Below are 19466 nucleotides of genomic sequence, written 5' to 3'. Positions count from 1 at the left end.
ATTAGCAAAGGTGACTTGTAATGAATTCTGGAAATATTTCTGAAAGGACTCATCAGCAGACTCAGTCCTGTAGAAGAATGGCTTTTCCCCCTCATGGTTAATTGATGTCTAAGCAATAGCCAGCAGTGAATCACAATGAAATAAAAATTAAATAAATAAAAATTAGATAAATAAATAAATAAATAAAAAGCCCTAAACTGCAGCCCTGGACTCCTTAAACTGTCAGTTCCAAGTTTAGAAAAGAGGGCTAGTTCAGATTCAGTCTCATTATTCTCATCAAACAAACACACACACACACACACAGAAACCCACACACACATGCACAAACACAAATACACGCAGTTACTCTCCTCTTTGAGCTGTGAACTTGCATGCCAGCTTTCGTGTTGTATTCTCACACAGACAGCAGAACATACAGTTTGTACCTGCATCGACTCATGGTTGGCTCAATTTTACCCAAATATTTCAGTTAGTGCCCCAACTTCAAAATAAATTGGTCGCTTTGGAGTAAATTTGTCAGAGTCTCTGGAGTGATAAGCAAAGGAAGGAGCACATGGCAAACCAGTGGGCAGCATTTGCTGTGTACTTATGAGACTGTGGACTGTGTCACATGTTCCAACTTCCATCAGTTCTTGCCAAACTCTGCTGCATACTTCCCAAAAGAGAAAGAAATCTAAAAAAAAAAAAAAAAAAAAAAGAAGAAAGAAAAAGAAAAAATCTGCTCTTGTGATCACATGTTTAATTCAAAAGGAGATTATCATTCAATTTGACATATCCTAGATGATATCTCAGTGCTACAAGAAATCTGTCACTGCTTTTAAAAAATTAACCACAGGCTGCTGTAGCTCGTCCATTGAAGTTTATGAGATTTTATCTTAGATTAGCAGTCAGAAAGAAAAAATATATAACTCAGAGTTGATAAATCTCATAATAATGAGGGTCAATTTATTGTAAATTTAAAAATGAAATGGAATAACTGGGAAATCATTACACAACATCAGCCATGAACAAAACAGTCATCTAAGCCATTTTATCATTGTATGTTTAAACCTAGTCTGGATTAAAAGCATCAGCCTTAATGGCCAGTTGTCATCACAGAATTGTACAGCTGTAGGATTATTATAGAGGTTTAAGTGCTTCCTGTTGCCCTGTCTGTACATATGCCCATATTTATTTATTATCTATGTTTATATTTACTTAAATTCGATTCAAATCGCTTTATTTGTCCCCAAGGGGCAGTTTTAAAAGGCATAACAGTAGCTTAATAGTTATATTTTGAGTTATATTGTGTGCACAGCAGTGTTGGTAGGTTTGTTGCTATGCTTCTTCACTGGTCCAGTTTTTTGGGAAACTGCGGGGGGAGAAACAGTAGAAGCACGCAGATAAACATTCATATATATGTTGCTGTGTCCTGAACAGTCTACTGCTGTCCCTGCACTGCTTTCTAGGCTTAGGCTGTTCCCAGTACGGCCATGACGGGCATCCAGGAGCCAGACCTGCATGAGCAGCACGGAGGACCAACGAAGGAGGGAGAGGATGAGGAGGAAGAGGGGGAGAAGGTGCATGTGTCAGTTGAAAGAGAGGAGTGGGAGCACAAAGAGTTGGAAGACGAGGAAGAGGGAGAGGAGATAAAGGAAGAGCTGCCATATCCCTCCCTAGCACCAGTGGTTCTTTTGGCTCTGACCCAAACCAGCCCTCCCCGCTCCTGGTGCCTCCGAGCTGTCTGCCACCCATATCCTTCACTGCTGGTTGTACACCTGAAGCACTGCAAACGTGCGTGTCTGATCAAAAAAGTTTGTCTCTGTTTATAATATGAGAGACACATTGTCTGTGTTTCTACTCTGTACTTTCTCAGAGCTGTTGTACATACAAGGCAACATGCGTCTAGATGTTTATATGTTCTTTAAACACAAGAAATGTGGGACGAAGGTCAGCACTGTGCATCTCTCTCCGTGGATCTGGATGTGTGTGTGTTTGCACATATGAGAGTGTGTGAATTTAATTGTGTTTGGTGGAGCTAAGGTATTTCCTTGGACCCATTAGCTGTAGGAAAACATGGCTAACATTTTTTCCTGATTGGAGGTTTCCATAGTGACAAGACCTAATGAATCTCCAGGGTTACAGCTGCCTGTCAGTTGCATTGTTACTTGCCTCTATTTATACGGTAGAAGGAGTTACAAAAAATAGTAAAAGACTCATGTCACCTCCCAAACCTGGCTCTGCTCCTGTCTTCATTGTCTCACATCCCATTCTCTTGACTGACTCTCACTCTATGCCTCAGCTTCTCTCCAGTTCTGCTGTAGACGTGAAGGTGTGAGTGTGTGTAGGTGCGGTTATCGGTGTTGTAGAGTCTGTGAGCAGCTATGAATACTCTGAAGCGTGTATAAACGTCAGCAACACCTCTGGGATTTGTTGATGCTCTCAAAATTGAATATTTTCCACAGCTTGTGACTCTATATGAGCTTGCCGCTGTGCATGTGTGTGTGGTTATGCACTTGTCATTGCACATCTGTGGGTATTTGCCAGTCAGCACTCTTTGTACTCCATAAAATATAAATACATAATTGCTGAATAAATAAAATGTACACCAAGAGGAAAATAAGAAAACAAGTACAATTGCCCTCAACCTTGCTTCTCTGTAACCTGATGGGTTGTTACCATGGTCACATCCCAGATCATTGTATGATCACTGTGTCAGCACTAACTTACATGCACACACTTGCAGAGGTAAGCCAGCATGTGGACTCACAAGTGAGTAAATGCCCTTACACAAACAAGGGAATCTCCCCAGGAGAGGCTTTTTAGAGGAATCACCTGGTTGCTTGGCAACAGCATAGCTCTGCCCCAACGACCTGGTTACTTCCGCTTGCAGCCCTTTTTTTATATGACTTTGCCTGTCTGGCCTTTTATTTGTTTCTGTGTCCAAACAACACAGTTACTGGCAAGTATCTGGTTTTATGTTTATGAGTACTGAACATATTTCTCTGCCCACACTTTTAGTGTCTGTGAGTGGTTTGTTTTCGCATTAATGTGAGTGATCTGCAGGGGAAGTAATGTGGCTGGACATTGTTCGACAGGGACATTAATGCAAGCGCACTAGGGGGGTGGGCTGTCCTCAGGAGCTGAAAGTCCCATTTTTCCTGAGGTAACCCCTCCTTCCATTCTGTTGTTTTATCTTTTTTTTTTACAAGCTCAGTTTGTATTGCAAATTAATTACCTGCCTCCCCACTTCATTTTCCTCCCTCTAGAAACAAACAAACAAAAAAAAGATTAAAAAAAGTCATGTTCTTTTGCGCATTGTTTACAACACACTGTACATTTCCTCACCCTATATTGAACCAAATAATTTGGGACAAGAAGAAGACTAGTTGCTATTTATTGCTATTATATAACAATATCTTGTACTCTATCCAATTTACATCGATTTTTTTTTATTATTTCCTATGTTCTTTTGTGAAGGAGACGTTAGCTATTCTGTATGTGAAGAGCAAGGTCCCTGTTGAGCTTTTTTATGTGGCACTCAGCCAACTCTTTTAATTTAATGTATGACAAACACATATACATGCACATAATTTGTGGGTAAGCACATGCCCACGTGCAGATACATAATATACATACAGGGCATAACTTATTCAGCAGTGTATGAAACATTCAAGGCAATCCTTTTGTTTAAAGATGAGAAAAACTGATTCTATCACTCCTTTACAAGTACCTTTTAGTGCTTGCCTTTCTTATTTTGCTGTACTTATTATACTTCTAATTTTTAAACTCTTTTCTGTATCAGTCCCATGTACCCAATTTATTCCACTTTCTCTTCCCTTTCCTAAACAATAAATCGTAAGAGGGCTGAGGTGTGTGTGTGTGTGTGTGTGTGTGTGTGTGTGTGTGTGTGTGTGTGTGTGTGTGTGTGTGTGTGTAGGTGTGTGTGAAGACATCTTATTCAAAGTAGGGTGAGCTGTCAGAATTATTTCAACCAATTAACATGATTCTGGCAAGTGTTTCCATGGTTACTAACTGTCACACCAGTAAGGGGTGGAGCCAGTGAACTTGACAGCTTGACTTGGCTCACTATCATGTTTCTCTCTCTCTCTCTATCTCTCTCTGTCTCTCTCTCTCTCTCTCTCTTTCTCTCTCGCTCTCTCACACACACACACAAACACACACCGCACATGGAAGACTTTAACTAGGTTATGTTTAATCAAGTCTGTGTGTTTGGATGCCAAAGTGAAGATGTGGGGGCAAGCAGCAAAGAGCATCAGACTCGTGAGCAGTAGTTCATATTTCTCTCCCATTAAAGCCAGATATCCTTTCAGTACCACTTTCTTGTAAGTTACCCTTTATATAAGTTAGACTTGTATCAAGCTGCTTTATTGATAGTTCATAACTCATTCCCTATTTTGTAGAGTTTTATAAGGAGTAATTTGGGATTTGCTGTGTGTCTAAGTCTTTGGAGTTGCAGGATTAATGCATGCACAAGCTTGCTTGCATTAGTAAGATTTATAGGTTAAATATTTTCACATAGTAAGGTCATCATAAAAATAGTAAATGCATAAAAAGTTAAAGAATAGGCCTCTGATTAACTACAAGTTCATGAAAGGATCATTTTTCTTAAATTTACCAAAAAATAAAAATAAAATAAAAATGAAACATCCTTTAAAGATAAAATAGTAGCAGTATTGTTTTTTCTTCTCAAAGAACCACATTGACTCACTTTGCACGGTTGAATAACCTCCATCACACCACAGATGCTACCGCCTGCTGTTAATTGTCATACACATTGCTAAAGTCGTTTTACTGGGACATATGTCACAGAATTGATTTGCTGTCATTTGAGTTTTATCAATCTCCTATATTTGACCAGATTAATTTTGATTAATAGCTATGTGAAAAATAGATTTTTTTCTAATACACAGTTTCAAAGCAATACAGTTAAACATCAATGTCAAAACAAGCAGAAATCTATGGATTTAGGAAGGAAACAAAAACCAAGAATAAAATGATAACAACACTGAAAACAGCATATGTCAATAACATTTTGATCAATTACAGTTCAAGCCTCACAAACAATAACAATAATAATAATAATACTAATAATAATGTTCTCAAGCAACAGCATGGTTGTTTGAGCTGTTATGTTCTTGTTTGTGTGGCACGTTGAATAAATTAAATAGTTGATGTGTTTGAATTATAGTGGAGAAACCTGTTATTTGCAAACATTACATATGCCAGTTTCAGTTATTTAAAAAAATAGTTCACAGGTACAAATCAACATGTAAGTGAATACATCAGATATCAGAATATCTTTGTTTTTGTGTTTACAAAAAAGTTTTATGTAAACTATAACATTCATTCTGTTGCTCTGAATTCTTTCGTTCACACATTTTCAGTCATCAGTTTGTTAAGCGACAAATTTGAGTGCAACATCATCCAGGTACATTATTTAAACAATCACTTTTTCTGTTTTAAAAAAAGGGCATTTTTTAAAAAAATTGCTATTTTATTTATTTATTTTTAGTTTTGCTTCTTCTTTCCACAACAAGAATCTTAAACTTAAATCAAAGAAATTTCTATGAAGTCTTTAAATCACCAGAAGTAATTCATCATGTGGTGCATGAATGGATCTACCACATACATTCTTTAAAGATTTTTTGCAAACATTAAAGCATATTGTGAGTGGGAAAGGGTATTGCAGTAAAATAGTATGTTGAAGGATTATAGAGGAACATGGCCAAAATTTCAAATAATTAGGTATGAGTAACCCCTGGCAGAAAGCCCAGAAAACAATTTTCTACTACTTTTTAAATGAAAATATTCATGAATTTACTTTATTGGAGAACTATTATAAGCACAATATTCCCCTGACATCTTTTATTTATTAAAAAGATGCGCTCTTAACACTTTACCTGAATGAAATTTATTGTAATCCATCATACAAACTGAGACAGCTGGGACATGCTAATTGATTTGCAACAACAGCAAATACCACAAATTGGCTTACTAGTTAAATTAGCTTGGGCAGTTCAATTAGTCTGTTTTGTATGTCCCATTTGTAAACTTATTATACAAAAGAATATAGAAAAATATTTGTATGTCTTGTGACTTAAAGATATAAACTCACTTAGATCATAGAGTAAATGAGTATTAAGCACAAACATCTACCAAACAGAGGTCTCACACTGTAATGATAGTTGCTCCAGATGTTTGTGCTGTCCACTCTCAAATCCCAGAGTAAAGCTCAAATTAAATTTGAAGTCTCCAAACAGCATGAAGATTTTAATACAACATTTAGGTGTAAAGTTTGTCGTTTGAGCTTCCACCATTAAGTGAGTGATGTGAGTCTTCAAAAGGCAGACGCTTAAAAAGGTTTTTTTAAGACAGAGAAGGAACTGAGAGGCCTCGTGAAGTATCAGATGAATCTTGAAAAGCAGATCTTGGTGAGAATAATATTAAAAGTGAAAATGAACATAACATGGTCCTTTAGTGGTTTGAAACTGTTAAAAAAAGCTGGCAGTTAAAACATCTAATCTCTTATAAAGTGTGCCTCATGAGACAAGCGTTATATTGGAAATTTTACAACCTTCTCTGTATCCAGAAAACCTTTTCGGTCCCTGTGGATGATCCTTTTAAGTTAATGAACATTTCACATGAAAATGTTCCCACATGCTGGTCTTAGCATGTGAATAGTAGCCAAGAGTGGATGATGATGCCAGAAAGATCAGGGTGATGTGATCTGATTTGATTTATAATGTCTGCCTGACCTTTATTACCTGTGTTGGCACTCAAGGAGAGAGAGTTCAGGAGAAGGAAGAATATGAGAGGAAAGCCAGGAGGGGAGATGGGGAAGTGGAGTAGGGGGTTTGAAGATTAGAGGATGATGCAATTAGGAGGGAAGACAAAGTGCAACATTTTTGTTTACACTTAAAAAGCCCATATCGACAGGGTCTCAGCACTCCCTTTTAGCTGTGCTTTCTTTTATTTAAGCACTTAATAATATTTCTTCACCTCTTTGGTTGAACCCCTATCTTGACTCTTTTCTTCTCCCCTTTATCGCTTCATTCACCCTGACATCTCTCTGCATCTTTGTTCTCTCAGATGATGTTAATTATTAAGTGTAGTAGTATTTTATCAGTTGGCTGAGACTCAGGTTTATGACAGAGAGTAGAACTCTACCCAAGGGCGATCGTATATGGAGAGGGTGGAAATAGATGAGCAAAGGCGTTCCAGGGAGAAAAGAGATTGCATGTGTACAGGAATCTAAGGGAGAGGCGAAAGAGATATGCAAGAAGTCATACGGAAATGAAGATGGAAAATTATGCTGCTCTATATAAAGGAAGAGGGAGAGACAGCAAAAGGAGCAAAGCAAAGAGAAAATAATTGGGCCAAAGAGAGGAAAATGAGAGATGATGGAGAGAAAGGTTGAGTGTGAGAGGAGATAAAGGAAAAGCAATGGAGAGTGTGAAATAGAAAAAAGGACGTTCTCTCTTTGTTTCCTGGCTGATGTTGAATGATGTGCCAACTGTGGAAACACTCCCATCTCATCCATCACTAACACCTTGACCCTGCCCCATCTCTAGTTTAACTATGGATGCATTTCTGTGTGCAGGTCTGAGTGTGTGTTTCATGGATGCACAGAAGTACTGAAGCTGCTGTAACTTATGCAGATGGAAGAGAATTAAAAGGACTCTCATCGTCTGTGAGGAAATGAAGGATGCTTTTGCAGGACATGCCTTATTATTGTCTGTCTGGGTTAGTCTGTTTAGTTTGTGCATACATTAATTGTGTTGTGTTCCAGTCCAGACAGGATGCAAGCGGATTGTGAAACTCAGAAGTCAGTTCCCACGGTGAGATGGGGGTTCCCATGGCAACCGTAGCAAAGGGAGGACACTGGATTACCCTCGCTCTTTCCCTCTTCCTCCCGTTTCTCTCTCACTCGTTCCCTGTCTCAAGGGTGATAAAGGATTGTACTCTCATTAATTTTTCTGCCCTCTCGAGAGCAAAGTGTCCAGGAAGGGGACTCTCTGTATGTGTGCACACATGCGGCTGTGTGTGCGTCCATGTGCATGCTCCAGGCTTTGTTATGTATGCGTCCTTGCCTCTTGAATACATTCGCTGTCATCCATTCAGTTGGCGCTCAGATGTGTGTGTGTGTGTGTGTGGTTATATGTGTTCAAGTTTGCACAAATTCTACATAATGTTTCATTTAACTTTTTACTTCAGACTGTTTTTCCTTTCAAACCTTGCTGTGTTTCCTATCAAATTCATGCTCTGTCCTTCAGTTTGACAGCAAGCAAACAACACAGATGCTCAAACAAATGCCACAGTCAAGTTTACACTTAAGCTGATTTCAGAAGTCTTCTGTCTGTGTTATTGTTGCTGTTTGGCTTTTGTAGCTGTGAATATTAAACATTTAAAAGTGTTTGTCAAAATTGGTGGTTGTAAATGAAGGCTGACACTTTCCAGTGTTGAGCAGTAGTTGCTGCAGACATTACAATGACTAGATACTGAAAGGTGACAGACAAAATGAAAAACTGGAAAAAGATAATGAATGCAGATCATTCCACATAGGGCAAGAGGGGTCACTGATTGGTTTGATATGTATGAAAATGATCTGAATTATATGCTTGGCCTTCACAGTCATTTGGAGCCAGATGTATAAATGATGTGCATGTAAAAAATCCATGTGTACTCTTTAAAATGTTTTATTATTATTATTACACATCGGCTTCTGTTTATGAGGAAAGAAACTGTGGGGATAAAATGTTTCTAACACAAAGTCAAGACCATCACTGCACAAGTTTAGGCCTGATAATGGTGATGCGGAAAGTAAAAAATTATGCATGCACGTAACTGAACAGAGAACAAAACAGACACTTTTGAGTCAATTATTATTTTGTTTTATTTATATGTTTATTGCTTTATTTTATTTTACCACTCACACGTTGTAATGCTTACAACAAACACAGAGTCTAAGCACTTTCCTGCTGATGTCCAGAAATCGTAATTCCCATAATGAGGACTTTGGACTGATGTAATTAGACAGCAGTCAAAACACTAATTGAGCAAATACATTTTTGAATGTTGTTGTTTATTATCACTAACGTCAAGTTGGACTAAACCTGGTCTGCTGTCTTGTGAGGTCCCAGCAATATATTAGATTCACTTTTCTTTTTCTTTTATGTTGCCACCCATTTGCTATTCATTTAACAAAATTTGAATGCTAATGATTAACTCCAATAAAACAAAACCTCTTTTTCTATAATAGTATATCTAAAGTTTGGGTTTCTGTTTTCTTCTTACTGATGTCTTTGCAAATGCTAAAGTGGAAAAACATAAGAAGAAAAGCAAACATTTTAAAAGTCAATGTGGCATTGAAGTTTACCTGCACATGTATAGATGGTGCCTAAAGTCTTTATAGGTTAATGATGAGCACATAGCAATCCCCTTCTTTCCTTAGCTTATTATGATTGGCTGCTATCAGTCAAACATCTGAACCAAGGTTTTGTTTTTCTAGATTTTTATAATTTTGTTGTCGTAAACATTGTTAAAAAGCTGCCACAGTGTTGTCCCTTAACCGTGTGTCACATGGTTTGAGCGTGTCAGCATTTTGGCTATCCTTCTAAACTGTGTGACTTTGGGGATGTTCCAGCCTTGTGGCCACACCCCTTTTCTGCTGCAGGTAATGCACACCACCATGCTTACACACACATATACATGTGCTATCTGAAATTCCAAACTAATTATATTAAGCTGTGCAAATGTATTATCAAGGTTCTTTAAAGTTTTTGCCTCAATTTTTATTACACTTAATCAGTTTATACTAATCTCTTGTGTGTGTGTGTGTGTGTGTGTGCGCGCGCGCGTGTGTGTGTGTGTGTGTGGTTATATGTGTGTGTATGTGTGTGTGTACAGGCTCTGGATGATGGGATCTTTGTCTTTTTTGCTGGAGAAATGCTGGTGAAGATGGTGGCTCTTGGGGTCATAGGTCAGAAAGGTTACCTAGGCGACACATGGAACAGACTGGACTTCTTCATTGTTATTGTGGGGTGAGTGCCTTACAGACTCATGCACAGTCACATGCACACATGCACACCCGCATCTGACATTAAATATGAGCCAAGTGTGTACGTGTGTGTTTTGTGTAAAACTTAGACACTTGTTTAATGCCAGTTAAATGTCAAGCGTATGTGTGTGTGCGTGTGCAGAGATATACAGACGTAGGTGTGTGTGTGTGTGCTTGTATGTGATAGCTTCATAGAATGACAATCACATCATTTGGCCCAAGAGACACAGACCTCAGCGATTGGTAGCAAAAAAGGCTTTGTATCCCAGAGAATGCATTCCCTGTAGACACTCTGGGTTTGCCAAGGTCAGGATGATCAGGATGTAAGAAACATGTTGGTGGTTTTCCCTTGCTGCAGAATGCTGGAGTACTCATTGGATGGACACAATGTTAGCTTATCAGCTATTCGGACTGTTCGGGTTCTCCGCCCACTACGAGCCATCAACAGAGTTCCCAGTGAGTTTCTCATTTTCTTTGTCTCTGACGTACATCTCAGTCAGATGTGATTTAATGAAATTTTTGTCTTCTTTCAATGTGTTGTGTTTTTATTTCAGCACAATTGACTAAATTAAACAGTGTACCAGATGCATGTTTTCGTGCATATGAACGCAAAGCTACTACAGCCAAAGTCTTCATCAAAGGGTATAAACTTCCCCCAGTGAAACACTGTTCTGAACTGCCTAAAGCTTCTCATATGAGAGGCTTTTCCTCATTTTCTTAACCATATCCCATGAACTGGGTTTAGAGTGGGACAGCTAGTGAAACATTGGAAGGAAATTAAATGAGGCAATTAAAGAGATTTTTATGTTTAAACTATGTAATGGTCTCAGGCTGACAAGCCACTGAGCTGACTGCAATCTAGCTGATCAGGTGTTTGATTTGCTGATATTTAGTCTGAAGGCAAAATGCCCAGAAATAAGCAGGAAGAGAAGATGACTACAGTACGCACCTAGCAAAGCATCAGCAGAAACAGAAACAGGAGTGTGCTTTGGGTTGTAGACTTTAGAAAAGCCACTGAATAAACAAGTCGTTAAATATGATGACAGTGCAAGACCTACCTAAGTTTATAATAGGTTGTCCTATCAACTTTTAGTTCCTGTTAATTGGACAATGTGTAGAAGTGACTGCAATATTTGCTATGCTCATCTGATGTGGAAATGCCCTCAGCTGAAAGTCAGCAACCTCATTAGTCACAGTCAAGACAAGGAAAAACGTGTCAACTGTCCTAGTGCTTCCAGACCACATCGTAAAATCTACTTCCTTTCTTTAACTAGAAGCAGAAGCCACGTGTCTGCTTAAAATGCTGCTCCCTTTTAGATAAATCCAAATGTAAACAGACTGGGACGCAGTGAGCAAAGTCATGAAAATCATTGTGATGCCTTTGTTGTTCTCAACAGATCAGCGCACAAGCTGTCCAGCCAACTTTGTTTTTCTGTGCTACACTCTGTAGCACAACCTGAGCTCTTGTAAAATCTGAGGGTGTATTTGAAGTACCCAGAATGCCAGTTGTAGAGTCGATTGGAGGAAAATGATTAGGATTTAGGATTTAAACTTAAACTATTTATCATTCAGTTAATGATTTCTACAGAATAAAAGAAGAATTTAACTGTGTGACCTCTGCTTCCTTTAGGCCGGCTGGTTCAGTTGCAGTTATTTCCTTGTTTTAGTTAGGGTTTTAGTGTTTATGCTATGTGTGTTTTGGCAGGTATGCGTATCCTGGTGACTCTCCTGCTAGACACACTTCCAATGCTGGGCAACGTGCTGGCGCTGTGCTTCTTTGTCTTCTTCATCTTCGGCATTGTTGGTGTTCAGCTGTGGGCAGGGCTACTGAGGAACCGCTGTTTCATGGGAGAGGATGTCAAGATGTGAGTTACTATAGTAACAGACAAATATCACAAAAAGGAAGGCATCTGTCTTTTTACCCTCAATCTTGTGTCGAAAGATTTGCTTACAACTGATTACCTTCTGGTGGGGATCAAAATAATAGAGGGCCTGATATATATTTTTTAAAGTTCTAATCAGCTCTGTCTGTATAATTGTGTCACCTATTTGACTCTCAAAGCACCAGAGAGCACAAATCAAGGAGTTAAGTGTACTAAATGAATTTAGAGTGTTAGTCAGATGTTGACTTAAAGTGGTAGTTTTCCACAGAGATACCAGTTTCACTATGCTTCTTCATGCTCTATCACCATCTAACCAGTGGTGGTACATCATTACTCTCACTCCTGCTCCCATTCACATGTTCACAGACATGGTCACATAACATCAGATAACACCACTGTGACCTCCTAACCTCACTATCTTCACAGGGAGTTTTGTGCTGATTATTTAGTTTGAAGGTAGCATGTTCAGCTGCTGTTTTAACTAAATATCCCCACTACTAATGATGATAAAAAAAAACTTTATTCATTGCTTTAAAGTCAACAGATTCAGGAACCTTTATCAACTGCTGACCCTTGGACTAAAAAGAGTAGAGAAACATCCCTCCAAAAGTGGAAGGTTGTACATTTGAGGCTACCCTGAACCTTTGGAATAGGGGTTGCTTCGCTTAACATTTCTAATTGAAAGTTCAGGTTTCATATCCACCATGACTTGTTGAAATTCTGCAGACTGAGAAAAAGCAAGGCAGTAAAGTCAGAACAATAAAAGCGTTCATCTCTGATTGATGCACAGCGGTTCTGTTCTAAAGCACAAACGTAAACACTCCAAAACTTGTTGAAATGTGTAATATCAACATATTTTAAGCAAATACAACTAAAATACACTTCAGCAGACTAAAGTTGATTAATCTACTTTCTACCTCAAACATCAGTGCAAATAAAAAAAAAAGTCTAAAACTGAAATAAATCTTTTATTTTGTAGCCTCTGGAAACTGTGAACTGTGGACTGAAATGCATGAAATCAAATGCATGTTACGAATGCGTCTTTTACATCATTGTATAGTCAGTGCCTTATCTGAAACTATTTCCACAAACATTCACCTATAAAAACACTGATCTCAGTGTCAAAAAGCAGGGATTAGGACAGCTGTACCAAATTTCCTCTAGTTTATGCCACATGAAATGAGTAATTCTGCGTTGAAGAACAGCAGTGTTTCAAATGAATATATATATATATATATATGAAGTGTTAGTTTATGACATTTCTAGCTGTAACATCAACATTGAACAAGAATGATCAAACAGCTTTTTGGTTCATACATATGGTCTGCACAGTAGCTTTTACCTATTTACCCCAAAACTAATCCTTCCCTCAATTTTAATGGTCAGTGTAGCAAACTTCATAAGCAACAAAATTATCTTCACTTATAAGAAGTGAGGCAGCAGTGCTCCGTTGTGACCCCTTTCTGCTTCACAACTGATTGATAGCTTATCTTTCCACTGCACCCTCCCTGCCTTTTTTCTTTTGCCTTCATCCATATTTCTCTTTCTGTGTTTCCTCATTTCCTCCTTCATCACCCTTGTGTGTTTTATACCATCTTTCTGTTTCTTCAAGTAAACAGACCTTTAGTGGAAACAAAAGGTCAATGAAATGATTTATCTCTCAGAAAATCAATTTGGCTTCATTTGGTTTCATTCAGACTCTTTGTTTTTGTTTCTGAAGGCCATTCCATGTTTACAGGAATGAAAACTTTAGATCAGGACCTTATCCTAGTAATAATTATTGATTTCATTTAAGGTATTTCTTCAAATTATAGTGTAGCATATAGCATAACAGTACTTTGCTCATTTCTTTGTGCTGTTACACAAAATTGATTTGATAAAATTGAAAATGACACAAGTTAGCCATAATGTGTGATATACACCTCCATATTCCCTAATAAACATGTTGTCATGTCTTCATCAACACATTTGAGTTTAACTTTTTGTGTAGATACTTGAAAACAGAGCAGCAGGTTGCTGTTTTGCTCTTTTAATTGGATTTTCTGACAGTAGAGAAATAAAATCAAAATTATACTGCATGCCGTAATTTTGCCTTTAACCTGTAATATAAAAATGAATAATTAAATCAAATTAAAACATGTGTTTGTTTTGCTTTCTTCCACAGGAGATATAACATCACCTTCCTGAATAGTTACTTTCAGCCTGATGGCACAGATGACCATCCCTTCATCTGTTCTACAGAGAGAGAAAATGGGATGCTTCGGTGCTCTGATGTGCCTCGCCGCCGTGTAGGCAGGACCTACTGCTATCTGGGTGCTGAGGAAGCCCATTCAGAGACAGGATTTAGAGCACATGAACCAGTATCGTGTGTGAACTGGTTTCAGTATTACAACGAGTGTAGGGCTGGGGAAATAAACCCTCACAAAGGAGCTATTAACTTTGATAATATTGGATATGCATGGATTGCCATTTTTCAGGTAAACACCTGCAGAATTTATTTACAGGAAAACATGCAGTTGTAATGACATGTTTATTGTGCTTACCTTTGGTTGGTTTTCTGGTTTATTTTCAGGTAATTACTTTAGAGGGTTGGGTAGACATCATGTACTATGTCATGGATGCACACTCCTTCTATAACTTCATCTACTTCATTTTCCTCATAATAGTAAGTACTCACACAAAAACACCTATTCAAACATAAGGTTAACACGCTTTACAGCAAGTGTATATAATATTTGCATTGTCTTCATCAGGTGGGCTCTTTCTTCATGATCAACCTGTGCCTGGTCGTCATAGCAACCCAGTTTTCTGAAACAAAGCAGAGAGAACATGCCTTAATGAAATCGGAGCAGCGTGCCCGCCAGCTCCACCAGTCAGCTTCTACTCTGGCCAGCGACAGTCAACCAGGGAGTTGCTATGAGGAGATCATCCGCTACCTGGCACACCTGGGCCGGAAGGCGTGTCGACGACTGTCCCGTTACTATGCTAAGAGATGCACTCGCTTTCACTGCGCATGCATGTGCCGCAAAGACCAAGGTGGCGGAACTGCCAGAGGGGCCGGAGTTGGGGAGATGAATGGACTTGCCAACCGGCACTCAGGCCATGCCCCCAATGACTTGCCACACCTTCATCAGCGCTATCATCTTCATCACCAGCATCATCACCTACACCACCAGCCTGAGCTCACTGACAGTAATGGAGAGAAGGGTTTTAATTACCCCTTCATATCACCCCTCTTCAGTCACCTGGATGATAAGGACCAGGACCAGAAGAGGCTGGTTGCCACAGAGACCATCAATAGACTGCCGCAGCTGGTGCTTGAGCATGGTGAGAACGAAGGGTGTGTGTCTGTTTGCGAGTGTGTGAATGCGCTCAAGGTTACAGTGTTGCACTCTGGGTATTACTGGGGCGAAGGAGTAAAATTCTAGCTGGTTGTCAAAGATTGGACCCTTGCTTTCCAGCAACACACCAGCATTTGTTCTTTTGTTGAACAAAGTTTCCATGTGCTTCTGTTTTTATTTGTCATAGTGACTAATGTAATTCCTTTTTTAGAGAATAAATATTCAAAAGTACATTTTAGTCAGGCTACACATCTAGTCCAGGTACTAACATGAAGATTACTTGATATTTAAATTTACAAAGGTAAAGAAAACTCCACCTTTGACATAGTAAAATCAAGTTTTGTCAGCATATGTTGGGCTAATGTTAACCTGACATACTGGATGGTTAGTTACACAGAACTGTCGGGAAAATTGTCCTCTGAGCATGTTTGGAAAAAGGGCATGCACTTTGATCAGCATTGTACATAACTGGTCATAAACACATTGTCTGAAGCCTGATAAAGTGGATTTTCTCATGGTCATGATCACTTGATTCTTGTGAGAAATCCAACTGCGTTGCAGGATATTGAAAAGGCAGAAGAGCTTTAGCATCCTAAGGGCTGCACATTTTCTATTGCATTGACAAGGCAAGCAAAATGCATGAACACAGTTGTGAATTTATTTATTCAGGCAGTCCCTTGCAAGGCAGCACAAATGCTTTTCCTTTATACAAGATCTTACTCAAGGGTGTTGTAAGCCTTGATCATGTCTGAACTACCAAGATAGAGATTAAAGGATGTAGTGTATGGGATAAATATAAAGGAAACACAGTTATAACAGTTACAAAGTCAAATAACAACTATGCTCTGAAAAATAACAAGGCAAATACCTTTAAATCTCAATACACCAAGACAAAAAGGACAGAAAATTTAAATCTCCTCAATATTCTTGACTTTTACTCATGAAAGCTATTTTTGATTGTGTTGTAGCCAAGTGAGCAATCACTACAAAGCTTAAAGCAGTATTTAAAGAAATAAATCTCACCAGCAAAGTGTGTTACTAGACAAAATGTGGCACAAATTTAGAAGCATCAAAATGTGTGCTCGAATTTAAAGCAGCATTAAAAATGTGCTTTATCCAAGTCTTAGTAATCCTGTCATCATTTCTGTATTGTTAGACTTTACAAACCTCCGCTGTGTTTTCAGCACCTTATTTAAATGTTTTCACAGTGTGAGTAGTGCTCCATGTTATGGTTTCATACAGTGATATAAGACTGGTTAAGCAACAAAGAAAAAGCACATCAAATTTTAATGCTAAGTGTTGCTGGGAAACTTCCTGCATATGTAACTGTGAGGAGAACTGTGTCAGTTTAATGCTCCATATCAACAGCTGTAGATAGGTGTTTTGCTTTTCTCCATTTTTAGCAAGTCCTTATAGCCCTCATTATCTATAGACACACACTGCAGAACGACTAGATTGGATTTACTATATCAGTCTCCTGTGAAACATGAATTTGTTGTAATTGTGATGACAAGTGAACTTCTCTTGCTAGATTAGTATTTGTTGTTATGTCATCGGAGCATTCCTCCCAAGTGGATTGCTAATGAATTTTTCTGAAATCCTAGCCCCTCCAGATACACACATACTAACACACACACACAATTGCATATCCCTGTTCTAATAAAAGAGCTCTCCCTCTGCACAAAAGCATCCCAGCTCCTCAGTGGCTTTCGTGTTATTGAGTTTTTGTCTCCCAGAAATTTTGTCTCCCAGAAATTGAAAGAAGGTCCTCTCCTTTACTTGAAAGATAATTTATTGAATGACAGACCGTCTGCATAAGTATAACATCTAGAATCAGCTTTTTGTTTTTGCCCTTGTAGATGTATGATTTATGTGGCTCATGTTTATATCTCCTCCACCCTGATGTCTTTGCAGATGGGTCTGTTGGACATCCTGTGCTGCCGTTGCCGGGAGAAGTCTCTGGGGAATCCTCAGTGTGTCCATACTGCGTATATTATAACCAACTTTGTGGGAGCGAAAATGTTAACGTGCAGCCTGAAGACCAGCAACATGGGCACCACAACTTATGCCATGGCAACAGCCCTTGTCATAGCAACAGCCCATGCCACTGTAGCAACCCCTGTCATGATGCACAGGTATCTGAGCCAAAGAAAAGGCTGTGGGAGCATTGCTGGGTGGGACTCCGAATCAAACTGGAACTAATTGTCGGCAGCAGATACTTCAACAGAGGAATCATGATTGCCATCCTCATTAACACACTCTCGATGGGCATAGAGTACCACGAACAGGTATGTTTTTTTTCTTTTTTTGCATACTGGCCTTTTTTGTGTTGGCTGTGCGCTCCTACTTCAGACTGTGACTGCAGTGTGATTGACGTGTTAATAGATGTGTGTGGGAGAGTCAACAAACTTGGCCTCCAATCAACACTTACAGCACCAAGCATATGGGATCACAACATGTGCGTGTGTGGATATGTCTGTGTGCGCAGGACTGTGTGTGGATGTGTGCAGGCATGTATGAGGAGACGAGGAAACTCAGAAGACCTCAAGTGTTAATTAAAGCGCGACCCTGGGACAGGAGAGAGATTGAGCAGTGTGGAGATGGAGCAGAGTGAAAGGCAAGCAGAAGCAAAAGGAGGAATGAGGTGGAGGAGGAGGACAGGTTTGACATTGGTGTTGGTGGAAAGGCAGGGGCAGATTGAGGAAGATGAGGGAAGATTTCATTTGGCTCACTTCCTGAGCAAAGTGAGAAATCTGAATGGCTGTAACTTTTGGAATGGCTAACATATTTTATTCCATCATTGTTTAATGCCAACAAATAAGAGACAAAATGCAACTTCAAACATATATGAATGAATATAATAACCTACAAAGGTTTCAAGTTTCAAATTGTTTGTCACATGCAAGATGGCAGTGAAATGCAGTCGTACATGTATCCAAGGCAGTAAAAAAAAACAAGAACAATGTAATAAAGTTAAAAGATAATAAATATAAATATAAATAGCCACTTTGCAGTGATTGTGCAGTGATGTGCATGCTATACAGTCTGACTATATACAGTCTGACACTTTTCATTGTAACAATGAAAAGTGCCTCAAGATACAGTTTAAAACTGGTTCTTTGCTAAGTTGTCTGATATTTGTAGACACATTGGTCCATCACTTAAATGAGATACAGGGTGTGCAGAATTATTAGGCAAGTTGTATTTTTGAGGATTAATTTTATTATAGAACAACAACTATGTTCGCAATGAACACAAAAGACTCATAAATATCAAAGCTGAATATTTTTGGAAGTTGGAGTGGGGCTTTTATAGTTTTTAGTAACTTAGGAGGATATCTGTGTGTGCAGGTGACTATTACTGTGCATAATTATTAGGCAACTTAACAAAAACCAATTATATACCCATTTCACTTATTTATTTTCACCAGGGAAACCAATATAACAACTCAAAATTTACAAATATACATTTCTGGCATTCAAAAACAAAACAAAAACAAATCAGTGACCAATATAACCACCTTTCTTTGCGAGGACACTCAAAAGCCTGCCATCCATAGATTCTGTCAGTGTCTTGATCTGTTCACGATCAACATTGCGTGCAGCAGCAACCACAGCCTCCCAGACCCTGTTCAGAGAGGTGTACTGTTTTCCCTCCCTGTAGATCTCACATTTGATGAGGGACCACAGGTTCTCTATGGGGTTAAGCTCAGGTGAACAAGGAGGCCATGTCATTATTTTTTCTTTTTTTAGACCTTTTCTGGCCAGCCACGCAGTGGAGTACTTGGATGCGTGTGATGGAGCATTGTCCTGCATGAAAATCATGTTTTTCTTGAACGATGCTGACTTCTTCCTGTACCACTGCTTGAAGAAGGTGTCTTCCAGAAACTGGCAGTAGGACTGGGAGTTGAGCTTGACTCCATCCTCAACCCGAAAAGGTCCCACAATCTCATCTTTGATGATACCAGCCCATACCAGTACCCCACCTCCACCTTGCTGGCGTCTGAGTCGGAGTGGAGCTCTCTGCCCTGTACTGATCCAGCCACGGGCCCATCCATCTGGCCCGTCAAGACTCACTCTCATTTCATCAGTCCATAAAACCTTAGAAAAATCAGTCTTGTGTGTCTTGTTCAGTGGTGGTTGTTTTACAGCCTTCCTTACCTTGGCCATGTCCCTGAGCATT

The 19466-nt window shown here is 39.0% G+C and overlaps 1 protein-coding gene across 1 annotated transcript in view; it reads left to right on the top strand.

Annotated features, from left to right (window-relative positions):
* Positions 1 to 19466, top strand: part of LOC121638008 (voltage-dependent T-type calcium channel subunit alpha-1H-like) — a 66023-nt gene that overhangs the window by 12297 nt on the left and 34260 nt on the right. Inside the window, 9 exon segments of the mRNA XM_041982426.1 lie at positions 1449 to 1732; positions 9583 to 9676; positions 9910 to 10043; positions 10419 to 10516; positions 11766 to 11925; positions 14108 to 14420; positions 14516 to 14608; positions 14697 to 15270; positions 17199 to 17572. Coding sequence (XP_041838360.1) covers positions 1449 to 1732; positions 9583 to 9676; positions 9910 to 10043; positions 10419 to 10516; positions 11766 to 11925; positions 14108 to 14420; positions 14516 to 14608; positions 14697 to 15270; positions 17199 to 17572 — 2124 coding nt within the window.

This window comes from Melanotaenia boesemani, chromosome 4 (genome assembly GCF_017639745.1).
Source record: "Melanotaenia boesemani isolate fMelBoe1 chromosome 4, fMelBoe1.pri, whole genome shotgun sequence".
Lineage (NCBI taxonomy): Eukaryota > Metazoa > Chordata > Actinopteri > Atheriniformes > Melanotaeniidae > Melanotaenia > Melanotaenia boesemani.
The sequence above is the reverse complement of the archived record's forward strand: the minus strand, read 5'-3'. Positions and strand labels throughout refer to the sequence as shown.